Source organism: Penicilliopsis zonata (genome assembly GCF_001890105.1).
Source record: "Penicilliopsis zonata CBS 506.65 unplaced genomic scaffold ASPZOscaffold_44, whole genome shotgun sequence".
In the NCBI taxonomy this organism is placed as follows: Eukaryota; Fungi; Ascomycota; class Eurotiomycetes; order Eurotiales; family Aspergillaceae; genus Penicilliopsis; species Penicilliopsis zonata.
The window spans coordinates 1-22,408 of NW_019208947.1; the positions used below are offsets into that span (position 1 = coordinate 1).

The 22,408-nt window shown below is 40.7% G+C and overlaps 9 protein-coding genes across 9 annotated transcripts; 4 read left to right on the top strand and 5 right to left on the bottom strand.

The window, feature by feature from the left end:
• The first annotated feature begins 6,004 nt into the window (after positions 1-6,004).
• On the top strand, positions 6,005-6,946 carry ASPZODRAFT_137534 (hypothetical protein). Its single transcript, XM_022724353.1, has 3 exons — positions 6,005-6,190; positions 6,249-6,385; positions 6,443-6,946. Exons 1-3 carry the CDS (start codon positions 6,080-6,082, stop codon positions 6,792-6,794), a joined length of 600 nt encoding a protein of 199 aa, XP_022576543.1. The 5' UTR covers positions 6,005-6,079; the 3' UTR covers positions 6,795-6,946.
• Positions 6,947-7,056: 110 nt separating this feature from the next.
• Positions 7,057-7,634, bottom strand: ASPZODRAFT_126159 (hypothetical protein). The gene is made up of 3 exons (XM_022721462.1): positions 7,581-7,634; positions 7,204-7,528; positions 7,057-7,124 (listed from the first exon to the last, which is right to left on the bottom strand). The coding sequence occupies exons 2-3, from the start codon at positions 7,525-7,527 to the stop codon at positions 7,080-7,082; spliced, it is 369 nt and encodes a 122-aa protein (XP_022576544.1). The 5' UTR covers position 7,528; positions 7,581-7,634; the 3' UTR covers positions 7,057-7,079.
• A 170-nt stretch (positions 7,635-7,804) lies between these two features.
• Positions 7,805-8,983, top strand: ASPZODRAFT_105859 (hypothetical protein). The gene is made up of 2 exons (XM_022720922.1): positions 7,805-8,149; positions 8,202-8,983. The coding sequence occupies exons 1-2, from the start codon at positions 7,900-7,902 to the stop codon at positions 8,957-8,959; spliced, it is 1,008 nt and encodes a 335-aa protein (XP_022576545.1). The 5' UTR covers positions 7,805-7,899; the 3' UTR covers positions 8,960-8,983.
• A 186-nt stretch (positions 8,984-9,169) lies between these two features.
• Positions 9,170-9,906, top strand: ASPZODRAFT_77840 (hypothetical protein; the record flags this gene model as incomplete). Its single annotated transcript, XM_022730202.1, is given in 3 exon segments — positions 9,170-9,254; positions 9,307-9,555; positions 9,572-9,906. 3 exon segments carry the CDS (start codon positions 9,170-9,172, stop codon positions 9,904-9,906), a joined length of 669 nt encoding a protein of 222 aa, XP_022576546.1.
• A 472-nt stretch (positions 9,907-10,378) lies between these two features.
• Positions 10,379-12,147, top strand: ASPZODRAFT_147845 (hypothetical protein; the record flags this gene model as incomplete). The annotated part of the gene is made up of 2 exons (XM_022725300.1): positions 10,379-10,502; positions 10,556-12,147. The coding sequence occupies 2 exons, from the start codon at positions 10,379-10,381 to the stop codon at positions 12,145-12,147; spliced, it is 1,716 nt and encodes a 571-aa protein (XP_022576547.1).
• Positions 12,148-12,910: 763 nt separating this feature from the next.
• ASPZODRAFT_1670570 (hypothetical protein) lies at positions 12,911-13,521 on the bottom strand. Its single transcript, XM_022726808.1, has one exon. It carries the CDS (start codon positions 13,371-13,373, stop codon positions 12,948-12,950), a length of 426 nt encoding a protein of 141 aa, XP_022576548.1. The 5' UTR covers positions 13,374-13,521; the 3' UTR covers positions 12,911-12,947.
• A 1,791-nt stretch (positions 13,522-15,312) lies between these two features.
• ASPZODRAFT_126165 (hypothetical protein) lies at positions 15,313-17,798 on the bottom strand. The gene is made up of 2 exons (XM_022721463.1): positions 15,929-17,798; positions 15,313-15,847 (listed from the first exon to the last, which is right to left on the bottom strand). Exons 1-2 carry the CDS (start codon positions 17,336-17,338, stop codon positions 15,767-15,769), a joined length of 1,491 nt encoding a protein of 496 aa, XP_022576549.1. The 5' UTR covers positions 17,339-17,798; the 3' UTR covers positions 15,313-15,766.
• A 711-nt stretch (positions 17,799-18,509) lies between these two features.
• ASPZODRAFT_170416 (hypothetical protein) lies at positions 18,510-19,436 on the bottom strand (the record flags this gene model as incomplete). Its single annotated transcript, XM_022726945.1, has 1 exon — positions 18,510-19,436. The coding sequence occupies one exon, from the start codon at positions 19,434-19,436 to the stop codon at positions 18,510-18,512; it is 927 nt and encodes a 308-aa protein (XP_022576550.1).
• Positions 19,437-20,775: 1,339 nt separating this feature from the next.
• On the bottom strand, positions 20,776-21,599 carry ASPZODRAFT_147848 (hypothetical protein; the record flags this gene model as incomplete). Its single annotated transcript, XM_022725301.1, has 2 exons — positions 20,776-21,338; positions 21,386-21,599. The coding sequence occupies 2 exons, from the start codon at positions 21,597-21,599 to the stop codon at positions 20,776-20,778; spliced, it is 777 nt and encodes a 258-aa protein (XP_022576551.1).
• Positions 21,600-22,408: the final 809 nt, after the last annotated feature.

Consider the following 22,408-nt stretch of genomic DNA (forward strand, 5'->3'; position numbering starts at 1 on the left):
ATAGGGAAAACTAACTTTAGTTAAAATTACTATAGTATTATAAATATATATAAATATCTAACTTTAGTTAAAATATCTATATTATAAGTATTATATATATAAGTATATAACTCTATGCTTATAATAATATAAAGACTAATAGTAAATAGATTTATTACTATTAATAATTAGTAAGATCTGCCCTATATACTATAATTATTATAAGACTAAATATATTATAAACTATATATAATCTAAGTTAATTTCTAAAGAACTCTTCTTAGAAGTATATTAAAGCTGCAGAATATACTATCTAGTATCTATATAATACCTAATTCCTTATTATTTAATATATAAGATTATAACTATTATTTAGGGATATTATTAAGATCCCTAATATCTTTATATGCGCAAGTAATACTATATATAGAGATAATTAAGATTATAAGAGTACTAAAGGATATCTCTATACTTTATATAAAGGAGTAGTTAATTAGTAATCTAAAAAGTAGAAAATAGTGATAATATTAATAATAAAGGTAGAGCTTATAGCCATATTATATGCTAATAAGGACCTTTTTTAGTGAAAATACCTATTTAATAGTATTAGATTAAATCCTAAATATAAGCTTATAATCTTATATAATAATTAATAGACTATTAATCTTCTAGTTAAAGATAATCTACTCTTATAAATATAGCTTAGATATATTAATATTTATTAATATTAGCTTTATTAAGAAGTATAAGGTAGGAAACTAAAGATCACCTAGATGCTAATAGCCTAGATGCTTATAAATGGCTTTACTAAGGCCCTTAATAGCCTAAATCACTAAAGATTTATTAAGATACTAGGTATAATTAACTTTATAAAGGACTATAATATTAATAATCTAGTTAATGCTAAAGGGGTGTATTGACTATAATAGATATATAGATACCTATTATTAAATATATGGCTTCTCTTTATATTGTTTACTTAACTGCTTATTGACTATTTTCTATTAATATTCCTGTTATTTATATATTATCAGGGCCTAACCTTATTATGCACTTATATATTATGGATAATATTTGTCCCTAAAAGTTATCTAGTTAGTCAGTTCAATATTATCTTATTATTGGCTCCATATAGGGAGAATCCTTGCATCATTTAGCTGAAAAGTCCTTAAGTTAAAGTAAGAACTTATATATAATACTTTATTATAATTAAGAGATCTTAGTAGAGTATATATATATTATAATATATAAGTGCATAGTAAGGTTAGGCCCTAATAATACATAAATAATAGAAATATTAATAAGGAATAATTAATAAATAGTTAAGTTAATGATATAAAGAGAAACTATATATCTAATAATAGGTATCTATATATTTCTTATAGTTAATATACCCCTTTAGTATTAACTAGATTATTAATATTATAATTCTTTATAAGATTAATTATATCTAGCATCTTAATAAATCTCTAATAATTTAGGCTATTAAGGGCCTTAGTAAAGCTGTCTATAAGTATCTAGGTTATTAGTATCTAGATAATTTTTAGTTTCTCATCTTATACTTCCTAATAAAGTTAATATTAATAAATATTAATATATCTAAGCTATATCTATAGGAGCGGATCATCTTTAACTAGAAGATTAACTATTTATTAATTATTATATAAGATTATAAGCTTATATTTAGGATTAAATTTAATACTATTAAATAGGTATTTCTACTAGAAGAGGTCCTTATTAGTATATAATATAGCTAGACTGGCTAAACCCGACCCGCGGGTCGGGTTTAGGGCACTAGATTTGTAACCTGCTGGGTTTCCGGGTATGCCTAGGGTAAACCCATACCCACCCATAGGTAGACTGGCTATACCCGACCCGGAGAACCCGACCCAACCCGACCCGACCCGCACCCGGGTCGGGTATGGGTTTAGGGTTTAGAACCCATGGGTATACCCATCAGGTGTCATACCCACCCATTGGGTATGGGTATACCCGTCGGGTTTAGGGTTTCTCACGTGACTAGTTTTAAACCAATTAAATCTTTAGATATTCACTTTTTTATTAATAATAAATATATAGATTTCCAACCCTAACCCTATTAGGAAGGTGATTAGCCTATTTAGGTAATCTAAGGTATGTAAAATCACGTGCCGGGTACCCACGGGTTACCCAATTAAAACCCGCCATACCCATGGGTGGGTATGGGTTTGCCCTAGGCATACCCGGAAACCCGGCGGGTTAGGAATCTAGTGCCCCAAACCCGACCCGCGGGTCGGGTTTAGCCAGTCTACCCATAGGTATAGCAGGTTTTAGTTGGGTAACCCATAGGTACCTGGCACATGATGCTAAGCCTATAATTATTACCTAGATAAGTTAGTATAGATTAGGTTTTACCTATACCTATACCTACTTAAGGCCTATAGAAGGATTTACTTGTAAGCAGTGACCTCGCACTGCTGTAGGGGGTAGTTAGATGTCGGTACGACTGGGCAACAGCAAGGTCTAGGGATATAAGGAGTCTATAGTAGGTCTAATAAGAGAATAAGACAAAGTACTTAAGGTTCTATTATTAATTAGGGGGGGTGGTATATATCCTAACTCTAAGTGAGTTGCTTGGCGGGTGCCCGACTGGTGCCCAACATTAACTATCTATCATAGGGTATGCTTAGTTAGATAGGTTGTAGGGCGGCGTTGGTGCTGGCCTTACATTACTCTACCTTCTATATATTTAAGCTAAAGCTATACTATTAGTATAATAGTTATAATAAGCCCCTGCCATAGCTAATTAAAGTAAAAGATAAGGAGGAGTAAGAAGTAGATAAAATCTTAAACCACTAAATTAATAAGAATAAAGAGATATAATACTTAATTATATAAAAAAGATACTTATTATATAAGGTATCCTAGTAGTCTAGGAAAGACCTAAAGAATACTTAAGAGATGTTAAAAGACTTCTTAAAATAAAACTCTCCTTTAAAGTCTATACCCTAATAAGGGTGTCCTAAATAAACCTAAAGTTTTTTCTCACTAGGTTTTCTTTAGGTATTATAGATATTAAGTTAATAAAAACTTATCTACTTATTAGTATAAACCTTCCTCTTTTTTCCTATAGGTTTAAAGGTTTACTAATAATATCTTAATAAAATTATTTATAATTAAAGAAAATTACTATTATAAGGGCAATTATTATTTATACTAAAGAAACTTTAAGTTAATATCTTTTTAATTTATAACTTATTATTTAGTAGATTCTTTATCTCCTCTATAGCTACTATAAGCTCTTAAACTACTACTATAATATCTTATAAAATAATTAAAAGTAGCTAAAATATAGATATTAATATTATTAAGGTAGAAGCTACTAAAGTTATATTAATAATAAAGAATTAACTTACTATTACCACTAATTAGAGTTAATACTAATAAGTATCTATATTAGCCTTTTAAATATAAATATTTAATTAAAAGATAACTACTATAACTATATTTAAAATATTAAGTATAATAAAGACTCTATAAAGATATTATACTTCCTAATTAAAGGTATTACCTTAGGTATAGTCTATTATATAGGTAGTATTACTTATAGCATAATAAAGATACTAGGCGCTTATTAATATAGAATAAATATACTAGATAGAGTACTCTATATCTATAATATTAATATAGTATATATATTAAAGCTAATTAAAAGTATTAAATACACCTCCCTAAATAAGGGTAGCTATATATATATTTATATCTTAAGTAGCCTTTATAATCTTAAACTTAACTAGCTTTAGGCTAGGGGTGAAACAGCTACTATAGATAGACTTAAATAAGTTATTAAAAAACTAGATATAATAAGTAGAGGGTATCTTCTTAAGAATTTTATTATTAAGAAGAGTAGCCTCTTAAGTTAAGTAAACTAAAAAAAGATTATTTATCTCCTCTAAGTTATTATTAAATAAATATAATATTAAGGTTAAGAAAATAAAATAAAGGGTAAAATAAGATATTACCTTCTTATTATTAGTAGCTACTACACACTAAAATTATTAAAAAATAATAAATTAATAAGAAGTAAGTATTTATCTTATAGGTTATTATTATATACTACTAAAAGATTAATAAAATAAGGGAATAGTTATTAAGATAACTTATTAAAGTATAGATAAGAAGGAATTAAACTTATTTCACCTAATTAGCTCCTAATATCTCACTATTATTAAGGAAAAGGGGCTATATATATTAAGGGACCTTATTAGAAAGCTAAAGAATAAGAATTAAATTATATAAAATAATAGTATTTATATCTTAGTATTTAATAAATATAGACCTTATTTTATTTACTTAACCTATAGGAATACCCCCCCTTAATATATTTAACTCTTATATATATTCTTTATTTCTTTATTAATAAACTCTTATATCTAATACTATATCTATATAGTATCTAATTAAAGTTTACTTATAAAAATAGCTATTCTTTATTTATTTTTATAACAGCTTAGGGCTAAGCCTCTTAAAGGGGGGGAATAATTATAAGGCTAGTACTAATGCCGCCCTATAAATCATCTAATTAAGTATACTATATAACTATTAATTAATATTAGGTATTAATTAGGCACCTATTAAGTATCTTATTTAAAGTTAAGATATATATTATCTCCTCTAGATAGAATAGAACCTTAAGTACTTTATCTTATTCTCTTATTAGACCTTCTATAGACTTCTTATATCCCTAGACCTTACTGTTACCCAGTTGTACTGACATCCCACCTATCAACCCCAAGCAGTGCAAGGTTATTGCTTACACTATATCTAAATATCTATTAATAATATCTTTAATTTTATTAACCTAAATAGGGAGTTTATCCTTTACTTTATCTATAAGGATGATAGTTGCAGCGCAGGGTCCTATATAGGTTCTAGCATAAAGATTAGTAGTATTATAGCTCTTAATAAGATTCTAAATAAATTCTTTAATTATTAAATAATTTAAATAATATATCTTAATTAGTTTCCTAAAGTTGTAAGAGGCCTAATAAACACCTGTTCCTTTAATACTTATTAAGATAGTATAATAGAAATTATCTATATATACCTATAGTAATATAGATATCTTAACCTCACTTTAAATATTCTTATTAATTAATAGTACTAGCTAGAGCTTCACGCGTCATGATATATAATCTTATTTATTAAATTTATAGGAATTCTCTGCTGGTCTAGGTATATCTTTATAAATAATATTCTTTAGGTTATTAACTTTAAGAACCTATTAGATGTAGTCCTCCTAGTATTTAATATTCTCTTTGCCTTATAACTTCTTAATAGTATCTAGAATAAGCTGACCATCTATAATTTTAGTTGCCTAATTAACACCTTTAATCATTAATATAGCTATTACTTATTAGGTGAATCTTTAATTAATTCTATCCCTATTATATAGGCCTGTTAACATCTGATTTGTTAATTAGGTAGGTATGGATTTTTTAAATTCAATTATTATTGGTCTTTTAAACATGTTTGGCCCTAGGGGAACTGCTTATATCACCTATATCACCTGTTATTTTGCAGACATCAATATCGTTTAAATAAGATCTTAAATAAATAAGAATTTATTAAATATAGTATACTCTATCTTTTTAAACAATATGCTACCATGTTGGCTTTATAGGCCTAGAAAAGGGAAGAGATGGCTAATGGTTGCTATTGCTACTACAGCTTAGACGTAAAGCAGGTGGTTGTGTGGTGCGGCCGCGCCAAACGAGGCGACGCTAAGCCTAATCAGGCATGCACCTCTGACATTTTATATACCTTAGATTACCTAAATAGGCTAATCACCTTCCTAATAGGGTTAGGCTTAGAAATCTATATATTTATTATTAATAAAAAAATGAATATCTAAAGATTTAATTAGTTTAAAACTAGTTACATGAGAAACCCTAAACTAGAAACTACGTGGATGAGTCATACGCGGGACTACCACATTCGGCTCCCCTTTATCCAGCTATACCTCTCTGCTTGAGGCCCATACTGTACAAAGTTAAGATGGGCCTCTGTTTCTCTAATATTGCTATGAGGAACAAGAATTACCCGAACATTCCAGATCACAATGTTTCTCACTACCTGGTTTTGTTTGGCGACTATCGGCGCGTCGCAGATGGCGAATTTATTACTGCCAGGTTTTCAAGGGCGTTCACTTGAAGCTAGTATCAAAGAGAGGGTATGTATACGGAAGGCTCTTATTGATTAAATTTGTGGGAACACACTAAAGTTATAAGAATCTAAATATCACAACTTATATTGTGGTCTGCCCGAAGACTATAAGACCATCAGAGTGTGGCATACCCGGGGAGGGCATGACTGTCATCGCTGCGCCGACATTCGCAGAGTTGAGGCATTCAAATAACGTCAACAAGTGAGAGATCTTCTTCGCCAATCTGTACGCGGTTTCTAAAGAATATGACTGCTATAGCACCGCATCTTTATCCTGCGAAATTGATGGAACAACCTACGCATCCTGCCATGCACGCCAAACAATCTCTGTACAGGCTACGTTAGCACCGAAAGACCTGAATTGGATGGATATACCGGTCATTTCAACGACCGAGGAGACTATATTTGCTCCTTCATCTTTACCAACTGGGATAGCGAGCATAATAACCACAGACATGTCATCGGTCCCCCGTCCAACCGCCATGCAGGAGCCAACCGCCGAAAACATTGGACCCTCTATAAATGTTTTGTCTCAGGCGTTATATCGTATTTTAGCTTCGATGGTGTTGCTTTCTATGGGTTATATACTATCGCTCGCTTTTCTGGATTGAGAAATTACTCCGATCTTATCTAGTGGCCTATAATCGCGCCGACACTCCGGACTAAGTTGAAAATCTGACTTCCGGGGTGTTGTTTCTACGATCTGAAAATGCATATAGCTATTAATTGATTTCAAAAACACAAATATTCTCTTCCTTTGCCCACAGGATTCACAAGTCATTGTTTGTTTACCGTACAGTCGTGCTTATTCCTCTACTGCAAATACTACTGATCCAACAAAAACGACATAAAGATTTGTATGTAACTAAATAGGGGCTCCTTAATCCGTCAACAGATTATGTCTCGCACATCTGACTTTCGATCCCGTCCTTGTCCCTAACCTCCTATCCTTCAGTAACTTGCAAGTGGTAATGCGGCACTGCCAGCGAGATGGAGATATATCTCTTGGGTATCGCTCACGACTCTATGGATTTTCTGGAACTCACGGTTGTGGACCCAGAAGTTCCATTCCTTCTTAATCCAGGAGGTCTTCCTATCAAGAAAAACCTGCAGATCCTTGACTTGGAGAACCAGACTCATCTCCTCTTCGAACGAGGTGCATCCCATGATTGCCAAACAAGACTGACAGAATGTGTATATGTTGATGTGTCGCTTAGCAGGAAGAATGTGAGACCACATGATTATAAAAGAAGATCCCGGATCATAGGGGACAAATTTGATGTTCAACTTCTGGTTCCCAGAGATTGTGCATGAGGCACATGACCAGAATACCCTTCCCTTCATTCTAAGATTTATTAGATATCCCTTGCCAATCTCCACATCGTTTTGCGACTCACCTTCACAGTGTTTATTGAAATGGACTGTAGGGTACTTTGAATGCAGCAAGAGTGAGATGGAAGGATGGTGTTGAAGTACAATAAGAATGGCCTGAATATATGCATAGCAACTAGGTCTCTATAGGGACTAGCGTGCTCTAGGATTCTAAGACATAGTCGCACAGGTGGGGCGCGATCATTTCGACTGTATTATCCGCTAGCTATTAAGCACACCCAGAATACAACTGGAGGCGATATATAATATACAAGAGATAAATATCTGACTTCAAACCCTTTGAGTAGCAAATAGCAAAGGGAATCCGGACAACCATCAAATGAAATGACGACTCTAACAGACCTCCCATTTCAAATCTTAGAGCTCATTGCATCTAATTTGAGCGAATTCACAATCAAGTCATTCTCCCTGGTAAGTAAGAAATGCAGAGCAGTGAGCGAACCCGAAATTTTCCGAACAATCAAGATTACATACTCGGAGTTTGACTTCAATATGCTAGAGGAATTATCAAAGTCTCCTCTAGCAGCATACGTGAAGATCCTCCATTATGATGTCTCGGAGCTATTTGATCCCGGTATGTGACACATACGCGAAATGAATCCTGTCTTTTATTCTAACATCCACAGTCATCCAGGATTGGGATTATTTTACCTCTTGCGTATATACGCCACAGGAGTATGCAAAAGACTATACGGACTTTTGTTGGAATCTCAGAGGCAACGGCTTTGCTTATAAAGCAATTTACACCTATTTTCAACGCCTGATTGCCGATCAGCAGGCTATCATGGAGGAAAGAAAAGATATCCACGCATTTATGGAAAGCCTTCCACGCCTCATAGACCTAAAGTGCATCAAGTTGTCATTTACTGGGGAGCACGAGAATCAGCTACTGTGGTTTTCAAATCGATTATTTGTTGACAGCTGGCACTCCTTTGCTGTCCACTTTGAAGCAGTTTTGAGAGGTATGATATCAGCGAAGTGGAATGGGCTGACTATTCAGTCTTTGGAGATACATGGGATGCCTTTCAGATCAGCCCATGAATCTTCGAATATTTTGGAGATTGCGGAACAAGGGCTGGCTCTCGTCAGAAACTTCAAGTTAGTGAACAGCCCGGGCTTATTGGATTTGATGTCTGCTGTGACTTTGCCGTGCCTACAGAGATTTGAAATCACAGACTGTTGGCTCCTGGGCTCTAAGTTAATTCGGTTCCTAGAAGCTCATGATGGGATTGTGCAGCATGTGGAGTTCTATAGAATAAACCTGTTCTATGAAAGATTCACCCCAGGCACTCGCTCATCAAGTTGTGCAAGAACATTTTGGGAACTTGTCACTGAGACCGGAAATACTGTTAAGGTGGAAAGCCTCGTGATCACACCAATTTAATGTAAATTATACTACTAGCCTGAGGGTACAGTATCTGTCCTATTTTACATGGAAATATCAATAGCATTAAAGCTAGTCGTATTCTTTTTCAGGAAAGTGACAAGACTGTCGACTGAGAAAATTGGACTAGACCTAAAACGACCGATGGGCTGGTTTCCAACCATATATATATAGCCAGTAACCCTTTCGCTACTCTCACTTACAAACAATATGGACAGACAAAATTCATCATTCGGAAATAAGAAGCGGGCTGATTGGAGGGCTACTTGCAGGGAGCGTCTTTCTCAGCATATTTGTTATTTACCCTTCTCAACTCCGTTTGATTTCCTCTCTGACGCCGAATCTAGTGGAAACGCTTGATATCGAAGTGCAACCATCTGATGTGCGATTAAAACCAGAAGAAGACATGCCCTACAAATGGCAGATAGACGATCCGGCTCTTGAGCCATTGTTCCAAAAGCATCTAAGCAAACATTCAGTTGGGACTTACATGCTGCTTCACAGGAGGGTGGGCCAGACCTTCCATGCGGTCCGACCGGAGAAGGTATTTAATCACCCTTTATACTGCAATTCGGAAGGGCTAAACATCCCAGATCGTGAAAAAGCAGGAAGAGCTGGATCTTATTGCAAAACTACAAGTTGAGAATTTTGGCCTCGCTGAAAAATTAAGACTAGCCGAAGAAAAAGCCCATGAAAACGAGCTGGCTGTGGTAGAGGCAAAAGATGAGATCAACTCTCAACGGTCTATAATAGAGAAAGCCAAGGTTGCTTTACACCGCCACGAGCAGGACATGTTGGATTTGAGGTCTCTTTGTGAATGGTACCAGTCCAAGTGTCTCCAGTGCTCTAGCGTGCTGGGCCAGATGATGGCATTTTTGCAAGGTACTACGGATCCTACGTCAGAGATTGGTACTTGGCCTCCTACTCAAGGCCAAGGAGATATTTAGCTTCCCCGCGGGAGTTTATTGCGAGGCAGGAGAATAACAATGAAGCAAATTTTCTCAGAGCTTGATAGCGCACACTATCTACAGTATAGCTTTATTACAGGTATTCTCGAGATCGCCTTGACCAGTACGTACTGAGCCAAACGTCTCTGTAGCGACCACCATCAGTGTGCACCGGTCAAGACGATTTCGAGAATAGCCATATACATCTATAGATCTAACAATTTCGATGATGGAGTAGTGTTGACTGATACCTTTTTGGTCCTGCGACATTCTTTGGGTCCTGCAACATCCTTTTGGTCCTGCGACATCCTTTTGGTCCTGCGACATCCTTTTGGTCCTGTATCACTCTTCTAAGGCTACGCGGAAAGGGCTATATCCTAGGAATTCCGAATAAAAAATTATAACAGTCCTTTAGTCCCACAAATCATATTATATTCCTCTCAAACCTCCAGATTTAAGAACCCAATCAATCATGCCCAAGAAAAAAAGCAAAAAGGCCCCAAAGGCCAAGAGAAATGCACGAGACATCCAAACACCTTTTTCCGACAGAGAGAACTCTGAAAGGGCAGAACCAAAGCAGATAACGGACCACAGAGGTATGTGCCTATTGCCTATTCAATTTACCTTTCTAATTTATAACTATACGCAGCTGAATCTAGTCATAATAAAAAAGGCAAGAAGGTCGATATAACGAGGAGCCCAACTCGAGAGGGAGACTTTGCATCAAATGCAAGCGGCTATGATTCAGGTGACGCAACAGATCCGGAATTGTACGATGCTTCCGACCAGGATGGGCCAAGTGAGGAGCAGCCAGACCCTCTTAGCTCTTGGGTGAAGGACATTATTAGAAGTCAAACATTAGAACAGTCAGAAAAAATGGTCGAAAGCTTTTTTACGACCGACAATCCAGATTACGCCGCCTGCGAAGCGTTCTTTGATAGGCTTAATCAGCTTATCAGAGGTGCCAATGAGCAGCACAATGTCACAGATATTGATGTTGGTATCATTCCTGCAACCGGTTATAATGGCTTATGCCAGGCTTGGCAGGAAGCGGGCAAAAAAGCTATTGCAGACCAATCTCCGGAGAACTTCTGGTCTGCCTTTAATGAAACCCGCGATGTTCTGAAAATTTTCAACAAAAGGTATCATCTTCCACGAGCCTGGAATATCAGCAAAGAATGGGCAGAGAAACGTATTGGGACACCGAACCCGAGAGCTGAAACAGAATCCGGGTCGAGTGACGACGGTCAATCCATCCTGGCTGGTCAGCCCGCAACGAGCAATGAAGACATCGATATGAACTCCACCGATATGAACTCCGATGACAATGGCGGCACGGGCCTTGACGCCTTGGAAGCGAGAACCATGAAGCAGCAACGCCGACTGACATCTGCAAAAGTCTTATACTGGTGGCCTAAAGGTACTGGGTCTCAAACTTTTGTGCAATATGGAGATAGTACGACACCGATTTATCGTATTAGGGCGGGATCTCACGAGAGCTACAGTCCTCATATGGTTGAACGTGTGCTAACCACAAAAACACGTGGCAACGCCAAAGGAACTAGGACTCGAAATGGCATACCAGAGGAATTTTGGAAATACAAGCGCGAACATGTGGCGAATATCCTTGGAGTTGGTTGGAAGATCGAAGATGATGATGAGGAGGGCCTCAATCCACTCGATCTACTGCAGCCTGCAAAGGGTGCATACTATCCACAAACACGCACTCTCGTGGAATGGACAGATGGTGTGATTACATTAGAAGGACGTCCATTCATTCGGCGTATCACTACTGGTTCGACCCTAGACGGTGACCGAGTGATATATCAGAAAGCTAAGGAGCTTGAGACGGCTTACCGCAAGAAAGCCGGGCTAGAATCCTTCGTCGACGACGACTACGATGAGGACAGCGATGCAAGCTTCGGTCGCGGAAGAAGATACCGAAGTGAGCCTACACGTTACTCGAAGCAGGTCAACATGAAGGCTAGAAATCGCTTCCGCCATGGAACTAGTGAAAGCAGTGGCTCTGAAAGTGAGGATGTCGCACGGCCACGTAACAGCGGGTACACTAGACATCGCAGTGAGTCTGATTATCGTCCAAGCCGGCTTAGGGGCAGGAAGGGATCGGAGCGGGAACAAGATAGGGCAATGATTAGGAAACTCGAAAAGGAGATTGAGAGACTGAAGATAGGATCGTCGATATCTGGTGAAGACAGACGAAGGCCGCAGGGTAAGCGTTGAAGACTGGTGACGTGATGGTTTTCCAACCGCTGAATGTTCCCTTGTCGGCTTGCATATCGAAGTCGCTCCTTGTCTCCTATGTTGATATGCTGAGGTCGAAAGTTTGATTTTCTCTATTCACGCGTCTGTATATGAGCTGGTCTCATTTCCAAATATCAGATTGTTTATCATTCAAATTCAAAGGGTATCTCACCTAGCAAAATGGCTACAACTCAGGTCATAGATGCAAAGACTAGCTTATAGCAGTATACTCGATGTTGTTCATTTAATGAAAGAACAACGTTGATGAAAATTCTTAGTTGGGTTATAGGTAGATCAGTATGCACTAGGAAACTCGTTCTTAGCCCCACTGCTAAGACTTCAGTGCAGATCATTCTGATCGGGTCGGTAATTTGATAGGTATGTGACAGTGACAAATAACGCATTTTCAAAACTGGTTGAATGGGTATTGGCGAGTATGCATTGGAACGAGTGAGAGCTATCGGAATCTATACTCGTGGGTATTTAAAATGTGCGTCTCCACTTTTCCACCAAATACTGTATATCAATCAATCAATCAATATTCATAGACTCGATCTAACATGCTTTATATACAGGTGTTATGCGGGATTTGTAATCTTGCCTTTCCAGCGGCAGACGGGAGAAAGATGGAGGTAGAACCTGCTAACCAAACCATCGGCGAGAGGTGGTGGCTGCTAGGCGGTGAGATCTGCGCTGGGGCTTAGTGCCTAAAGCCTCCGGCCAAGATTTCGGGCCACACAGCTGGCCAGTTAGCCAAGCCACGACGGGTGAAGCGGGCCTCAGAGATCAGGCCGTCCAGCCCTGCCACCCACGTGTGGACGAAGAGTGGAGGTGCAAACGCGGCAAACAAAGCCAAACAGACAAAACCAAGGAAACAGGCCAAACGAAGGAAGGGGATTTCGCCGCCCCCGCAACCACCAAAGCCCCCCGGTTGCAGGGTGCCCACCCTTGCAAGCCCTTAGGCTGTGAGAGTTCCTCGGGATCCCACTCTGGCTGTGTCTGGGTGAGGGATCTTTCGGTGTCAGGCGAGGCAAGACTGAGAGATTGGCTCCCAGCGGCACTTGATTCGTCTCAGTCTTTTCTAGCCCTATATATTGACTTAAAGCTTCGGTCGCTGCGTGAGGCGTTGCCACATCGACCTTGGGTTGTATAAGGCTGGGCCTAATAACGAGTGAAGACGCAATCATCAATGCCGACATTAGCATTAACGGGCTATAATTTATCCGACACGCGCGTGAGACTTACTGGCTAGGGAAGTTCCCTCCTGTCTAGGAAAGTTCCCCCCCCCTATATATTACCGCCTTCTTCCGCTAGAAAATCATACCCTCCTCATCACCCAAATCTCTATTCACTCATCATATCTTTTTATAAAACCCCTCAATATCTCCTCCAAGGGCCTCTCAGATTCGATTTTTCCAAATGACGCCTTTACAAGCATTTCAAGATGTATCGGACGAGAACCGCCGAAAACGCAGAAGATAATATAAGCGGGAGCACAAAAGGCGACTAAAGAACCTTTATATCCTAGAGTCTATTTAATAGGGTCTACACAGTCTAGATATTCTGGACTTTGGCAATGACGGTATCATAGAGCTTAAGAGTTTTATATATGAGCTAGATGATAAAGCAGAATAGGCAAAATCAAGGGAGGAAGTTGTCGCAGATTTAATAAGACCTTTATAAAAACTCATGAGTCTACTTAACATAATTATATTAATACCCTTAATCTTCAAAACCGCAGACGGGTATTTTTTTCTCTTTAATGATTTATAGATGCTAAATAAATACCTTGGCAAAACCTTTAAAAAGCCACTACTTCATTAAGCCTCCCTATCCGGCAATTCTCTCTTAGGTCGACAACTAAGCTTAGATGCTGTCTAGACTCATCTATATGAGCAGCCTAATAAGATGATTAATATTTATAACTACTCTATAATAGATCCTGCTTTAAGGACATGAAGAATGACTATCTAAGATATTCTATCACATTAGAGGCTTCCTGCACACAAACGCCACGCTATCAATTTACTAGATATCAAGAACAGGATCGGGGATTTTTGCCCGACCGAAATCATCTCGCATATTGCCCGATAACGTTGGAAAGACTAATTCTCAATAGACATGCAGTCGACAAGAATTCTTCCTCCTTAGCAGAGCATACGCGATATCCTCTATCCACGTTGACAATAGAGCTCCGTTAACCTGGATTCTGGTCCTTGAAGGCCGGAAAATTTGGTATTTTCCACGTCAAGTGACAGACGACGCTATCCGATTACTGGCTCTTGCAGGCTCTCAGTGGTGCTGAGGTTATGAAGCAGGCTAGGCAAAGGTGGAGCTATGCGCTGGAGATCTTTTGTGAGTATTATCACATAGTATCATTTTATGAGTATTATCACATAGTATCAAAGCACCTCGCTTATATTTCACTTAGAGTCATGCCTCCTAGCTGCCCTCACGCAGTGTTCACTCCAGATGACTGCCTTGCTGTTGGTGGCCACTTCTATACGGCCGCACATCTTATTTCAACACTCCGTGGGCTTAGGCTTCAGGAAGATTATCCTAATATATGTAACGAAGACCTTCAAGCAGACTTCTATAATATTCTTCGAAGCTTCTTTGAGAGTGTGGAAGATTTCTGTACTCCTATACAGCAGGCTAGCATCCTAAGCTCTTCCTCTCTGTTTCTGGATGGCTTAGATGCGGCATCTTTGTCCATGCTGTTACGAAAAAATGGACGCGGCAATCGCTCCGATTGCGCGAACGATCAACAGTCCAGAGTTCTCAAACGACTGGAGTCGAGAGCTATCAACCACAACCACCTTACATCAAATCGCAACCACTTCGTGAACGCTATAGAGGACTTCCATAAACGGCTCCTGGAGAGGTGGGAGGGGGAATGATCGTGTCCCCGCCGACACCAGATGTGCTTTGATTTGATTGCTTGTGAGAATCTGTGATTCGAGAGGCGAATTAGTTAGAGAGGTTCTCATTTCATTGCTTCCTTCGTAATTTTCTACACCATCCAAATGCTTACTATCTCTCTCCCCTGTGAATTTGAAGATCAAGTTTCTGTCTACGATTTGTAGAAGGCCAGCCACTGCGCTGGTAGGGATGAGAGCGGCTTCATGGAACTCATAAACCAGTTTGTTAATAGAAGACCCATACATTTGTACCCGCGCTCCATACTCTCGTTAACACGACTTTCGTTTCATCACCCAACATACTTCTCGGTCCAATTCCCTCAGGAGACGCTCGACTAAATGCTTCACTTTCGAGACCTTGTTGGTTCGGTTCCCAAATGGATCTCTATTGACGCGTTGATATCCTCCTGAAAGACCTTTTCGTGCATACCCCAGCACTTACTATGTGAGATTTCCACTTAACCGGAGAGCCATCGGAAGTGAGATTTGTGCATTGGGGTGAAATCAATGTCAGCCACAAGATCTCAGTATGAAAGAAATGGTAGGAAAATTCATTGATTAGGGACACCTAGCATGGCAGGATCCTATATGGCAAGATCCTATATGGCAGATACGTCGTGCGGCATCGTCACTCGTTGAGATCCCTCAATCTGCAAATAAGGGGCTAAGTGCTACTGTTATGGAGGCATCGATACATTCCTCAGCGCACGCTGAGTGATGTCGAATTTCCTACCGTTGTATGCAAACCAGCGACCGAACTACATGTCAAGTCTGTTAGCATCGTTCCTATATGTGAAAACAATGATCCGACACCAGGAAGGGAGGAGGTTGATACTAACGGTTGCTGTTGCTATACGGACACCTAACCACAGGCACCTGTGCCTTCGAGGGATACCGATGGAAGGATATTCAATCACTGGCCTCTCCTCCTTCGAAGCTGTGTCTTGGAAAAAGTCGTGGGGGTAATAGAGTTGGCTCCAGGTCTGGCCACGAATGAGAAAGTCTTCCGGTAAATAACGAGCCACGCCCTCGTACCGTGGGAATGCTCTGTCTTCAATCTTTTCGAAGACTATGTCGGGGTTAATGAGGGTGTTGAGGAACCTCGCGATATCGGTCCATGGGATGAGTGTCTCTAGTCGTTGTATGGCGTTTGGACGTAGGGCTAGACACCAGATAAATGACAATGAGATATGCCCACTTGCACATACACTAGTCTCATTAAGAGAGTCGATTAGTATGGAGAGTGTGTGGAAAGAGAGAATAGCGCCTTGTAGGGCCATTGGAGGGAAATGGAAGTTAGCGGCCGTTAGACCGCGAGCGTCCTTGATCTCAGTTGCTAGATCCAAGGCTGACATTGAGATGGGTGAAGAAAGGCATGGCTCTATAGCTGTCTTGCTGTCTTTCTGAGCCATTTCCAAAGCCACAATAGCTTCAAGGTCTCCGTATTGAAGTACTGACGCGAAATTACACGACATGATATAAAGTGCAGTTTGGTCCTGGACAGCCTCTTTTCGCAAGAGATCTAAGAAGCAAGTTGCCAAAGTAGAAAATTCATCAACCGGCCGTCTGTAGTATAAGGTATAATGGGTGGCAATAAACGCAGTGGTCATTGTATGCCCACCCAGATCCATTCGATGTTCATGATACGGGTTGAAAACGAGCTCTATACTCTTTTTTGTATGGAGAAAAGGACGGATACTGACCAGCGCTCTTGTATAGTGACAGAGCTTTTGAAGAGTGTCTGGGTAAGCGAGAACTCCAAGATGGTGCTGGATACGGCCCTCGCCGGGACTGAAATTAGCGCTTTGGTTATACCAATATCGCGCGGCTTCAGCCCAAACATCTTGGTCTCGGTCTTCAATGCCCATGCGACATCGTGCTAAGTCTCCAAGACACTCCATCCAAATATCACAAAACACTTCAAAGCTTTCGAGACATAGAGTCATCATCGAGTACGCAAGTTGGATGAACTCAATCAGAAAATCCAAGGAGTCCGGGAGATTTTCTAGAAGAAGATCTAGGAACAAATGAATACCGTATCTCCACATTCGTGCGGGCATTTGGTAATTCCCAGGAATTTCCCGCAACTCGGAACCGGAGATGGGACTTTGGGATGCAAGAAGGAAGTCGTAATGCATGTAAAGTAGTGTTCGATGGAAAGATATCAATTGTTTCCACAGGTTGGATGATAATTTGATTTTAGATCCAGTATGTTGCTTGTCGACATTAATGCATACTTTTTCCACCATGACCAACTGAGCATAAATAACCCGGAACTGCGCTATGACCTGGTCTTCTGTAACTTCGGTTGGTCGTGGCCGTTCAAATATGCCCAGTGCGTCCAAGTACTGTGGCGCCGCGAATAGCTTCTTCGAGGAATTGGCTGAGTATGAGCCATCACACTCATGATCGGACTTACTTCCCGATTTATATGCAGTGAGTGGCTCATCGTTATCATCTGTTTTTGGTTGATTGAACACCAGTTCGGCCGCAAGAAATTCATTCAGCGTAGCGAATCCTTTCGTATCTTCCGTAACCGTATCGTTTAACCTTGGAATTCGGGTTAGTTAATCAGTTATGTGGATTTCTATGGCTCTAGCTGTTTGCCAGATGGGTAGCGGCATAAGGAATGAGAAAGTCAAAAAGGAGTAAACAGCGTACAACAAAGCAGAAGGGTGTGAATCACAAGCTGGGGGTATTAGGAATAGGAATGAACCATTTTTGTGTAGCCTTGGTTTTATTGACCCTCTGACATAGCAGGTCTACCTGATGGAATGAATTCATGGAAATGATCGTGCCTGGGGGCGGGGGCAACAAGAGACGCCTTATGAATGCTGTAGTGGCTGATGATGGTACTGGGGTGGCTTAGTACTGGAACACTTCTGCTCTGTTGAATCTCCGGGGTGAAGCGGTCATTTAAAAGTTGCTCGTTGTTCACCCGGGTTGTGGAATCCACTATGCAGTGTCTCAGGGGTGCCCAAACAGGCAGCCATCTGTCATCTGTATAGGGGTTTTAACTTTCAGGTATAAACCATTTCTATCAATACCCCAACCCCTGTTAACCAGATTGAGGCGATCGCTTAATTCTTCGTTGAGAACAAAGCGGACCACAATTTCACTCAATTTTCCTTACCATCACTGTTTGCATTTTCAAGGCGTAGATTACCTTATTTTTGGCGAGCTAGTCTTTATCAGGAGCATCTGGGACTCAGAAGCCCAGTCACTCACGGACTCACGTTGGCTATGAGGGGCACGTTGCTTCTTAAGACTCCTCGTCTAGATAACATAACGAAGACAAAAGCGTAAGACGAACTTTGGTATGTCCATTTTTTCCTTCTCTCTACAAATGGCTGCGGCTTCCTCCTCTACCGCTTGTCTCAATAATCGGCAAAAGGCTGGGTTGAAACAACGACGCCATCATCAGTTGGGTCGGCCTTCAAAAGGGAATTTGAAAGCTAGATCCACCTCATCCAAGATGCCTCTTCCGTTCTCTCCTATTGCTCCCCCAGTATACAACATGTTCCGCGAGAGACTGTACTTCTTCTTCCACAAAACTATTGAGCGACCTCCACAGTGTGTATCCCACTTGTATTCCATTGAGGTGTCGTTCTCCGAGAAGCTGATCGTATGCGGGTCCTCATTGATATCCATGTACGGAAGTGCGCAGTTGGACTGGATATCTCTGTACGAGTCGTTCCAGCCGACCTCAAGTGAGAATTTCCCCATAGTGCACATATACTCGGACCACTGAGTGTCCCGCTGAAATTGATAAGTTTGGAGTGTCAAGTCTGCCACTCCCATTGACCACATGGCTGCCTCGCCCGCCTCAGTCGCCCGACGACGGTCGTTGCCCTTCTGAAGCTGAATCAAAGGATCAAATAGCTCCTCGGCTCTCTCAAAACTTGCTATCCTCTCAGGTTGACGTCGATCTGGGGGAATTAACAGGATCCATATCTTAGGCGGGAGTATGATTTCGTCGTTGGCCTCCACCTCGGCAATCCAACCGCTCCAGTAAGTCCCCGGAAGTTGAATTCTCTCCATCAAGTCCAGGATATCGTTGCCTAGAATTAATATCCGACAGCCCTTCTCGATGAATGATTCGAAAACAGCCATGGATGGGTCGATATCTCTGAGAGGATTTAAATACTTGTTGGCGTAAAGAAATTGCTCCGTGATTCCGAGAAAGTGCACTATCAGGGCAATTTCACTTGCTGTCAGCCCACTCAGCAACATGTCGGAGAGTCCGTAGTAGTCGCTATTTGTTGTAATGGATTCGAATAGAGAAGCGAGTACGTTGCGGTATGTTCGGGGTATTGGGTACTTGAATACCCATGCTTCTAGCTTCATATCTGTGGCCTGCGGAGTGATAAGGGATTCTATCCGGGCTTTAAGTGTCTGCAGCCAAGGGAAATTGGAAGGCTACATACTCCTGTGTTCTGAGCTTAGAGATGGGGTTTTCTGAGGGCATGAAATTGACCATTCAGTATTATCGGAGGGAGAATATATGCTTTTATATGTGGAAAGCTGGAAAGCTTGATTTGCCTTTCGCGCATCCCTATGCCTTGCTACACCCCCCCCGGGACATTGCTCGCGAATTCAAAGGCCATGTTAGAGCACACTTGCCCTCAGCCTGTCACAAATAATGCTGGTGTACTCTGCAATAATGCTCAATAATCTTTTGGGGACCCTTTATACTCTGCATGTATTGTGCAAGTTATTCGTCATAAATGACATAATAGTAAGGCTCGCAAATGGTTCCGCGAGAGGGACTTCAGATATTGTGCTTCTATTGTGCCCGTCTAGATGATATGCGCGCTATTCAGGACGTTCATTAATCACCTGCCCTTTTTGTCAAAAGTATCAGGCTGAAATCTGGATCACATGGCGGAACGAATCCCGCGCCAATGATAAATCACACGTGACTGAGACCACGTCCAGCCCCGCTCGTGGCCACAGTTTCGGCAAAATCTCGGTCTTGGCCGCAGTGAGAGACGAAGTTTCCATACTGATAACCCCTTACGACCAACATCTCGGAATCTGTAGGTAGCCTTGAGGGGAGGGAGGGGATTTGGTATCCGGGGCTTGGGTATTGGCCATGGAAAATGACCACGCCGGCATTGCCTAATATTGATTTCAAGGCATTCTGATTCCGGACCGGTGTATCACTGCTGAGAATGAAGAGGGCTATAGGAGCCCTAGCGATGCTGGCTCCGGGATTTAATCTGGGATTAGTTACCCTGCAATAGCATATTTTGCAAGATATCTGAGCTGTATCGTAAAGCTGACGGGATCTAGCTATATTTAATCCAAAAATACCACGTATTATGCTGTTTCTAAATTTCACATATCCCATCGGAGTCTAGAACATAGCTTGGTCCTCAAAGTCTATAGTTTACGCAACGGGGCCTCGGTCAACACAGCAAGTTCATGTCCGTCTCTTTCCTTTTCCAGGTATGACCCCTGCATGCAGGCGGGTCTGGTATGGGCTTTGCATCCTTGTCCTTGAACCTTGCACTGGAAGGATAGATCTAATCATCCATCCATCTATTCGCTGTACGGACGGTGCCTCATTCTGACTAAATGCATGCATTGGCAGTTGGCAGGAAACATTTAATAAGCCATTCATGCTTATTTCAATAAGAATGTCATTAGTCGACGGGAAACGGCGCTTAACGCCCCAGATGTACTAATCCAGAGTGTGAAGATAATGGACTGCGTCTTGATCACTCGGCAAGCTTTGAATTTGCGACACCAACTGTAATATCTCTTCGGGTGTTGTGGACCGAAGCTTCGCAGCCAGTCGACAGAGAGCAGCATGAGAATCTAACAGCCTGGCGGTATATTCCTTGCGTCGGCGATCGCCGCTTTGATTGTATAGACACTGGCAGCCTTCGGTTGCACACCTTGTGCATGGCATCGTTCCAGAGCACTGTATGAGAGTGTGTGTATTAGCTCTGTCCTCCAACCTGGGAATAGCCGGGATGGTGACCTTGGTCTTCTTTTCCTGGCACTCTGTACAAGCAAGAGAAATGTTGCGCCGAGTTTTTTCCTTCACCTCAGACTCTGTCTCCTCCGTTTCGTTCGCAGGCAAAAGTGGTCGAAAATCCTTGTTCTTCGACATTGCAAACTTTGAAGGCTGAACAAACATATTACCAAACTCTACACAAGCCTCTCCGCTGATGTGTGCATCATTTATGATGACGCTTCGCCTATTTTGAGCATTCTTGTATCGAAAACTCGCGACAATATCTGGGATTATTAGAAACAGATGGATAGTTTCAAGTAAACATGAATACCTTGAAGGGCCTTATCTTTCTCTATATTGTCGCCCTGTTGTAATTCGATGCTGGATGATAATGCTGATAGTCGATGGAGTTCAAAGGCATTCATAGATTGTTCCTGTTGACTTTGGCCCTCGGATCCTCTCACGGGATCATTTCTGGTGATCTCAGCTAGGACCATTTCATCTTTCTTGCCCTCAGAGAGAGGAGAGGAGAGAGGAGAATTCATTTTGCTAAGGTCGCGTCTCATCGTACTGAGGTGAAAGGTTTAAGTAGGACCAACGTCTGAAGTGCCGAGAGTGGTATGATAGAGAGACTGTAGGGTTTTTACACGGTCGAAATCTCACCAGGATATAGTTATTTATTATTGCGGAGTCAGCTAAAAATAGTGATCATGTAGCCGAGGCAGTCGCAGGATGGATTGGCCCAGATTTTGAAGTTAACATTATCCATTATAGGTCGCGGCTCACGGAAGAGATTTCCTGATCAGCGAGCCAGGCTCATTGGTTGCCCGTATTAAATGTACCGGTCTGCTATGAACAAAATAGTCTCTACCTTCCGTGAAACTATCCTCATCCCCCACAGTGTGCCACAAACGTCCACTCACACCAACGTAGTGGTTGCCGAGCACTGAGTCTCGATTTCTGTAATAATACCAGGAATATGCTCCCAACCTCTTGCGCTCACCACCTCTATGCGGCCATTTGGCAAAGCCGCAATCCTAATTGAAAATGCCCTGTGGGCTCAGTCAAATTCAGATCAAGAGAAGGCAAGATACTTACAAATATGAGCGAGAAGATACGTATTGGCCGAGTGGTAGGGGGCTTTCACAGAGTTCTCTATCAGTGGTGAGATGCATAGAAACTTTGGAAAACGTACTGATGTATAACGATAAGTTTCAAAATACCCATTCTTGCGTCCATCAGAATTTCTTGGGCCATTGAGGGTTGTTGCAGTGTTGGCCCATGGATAGACATTAGAGACTCTTCCCGGAATTCACAACAGGTCACGGCTATATTGTGTCTAGGCCAATGTCAG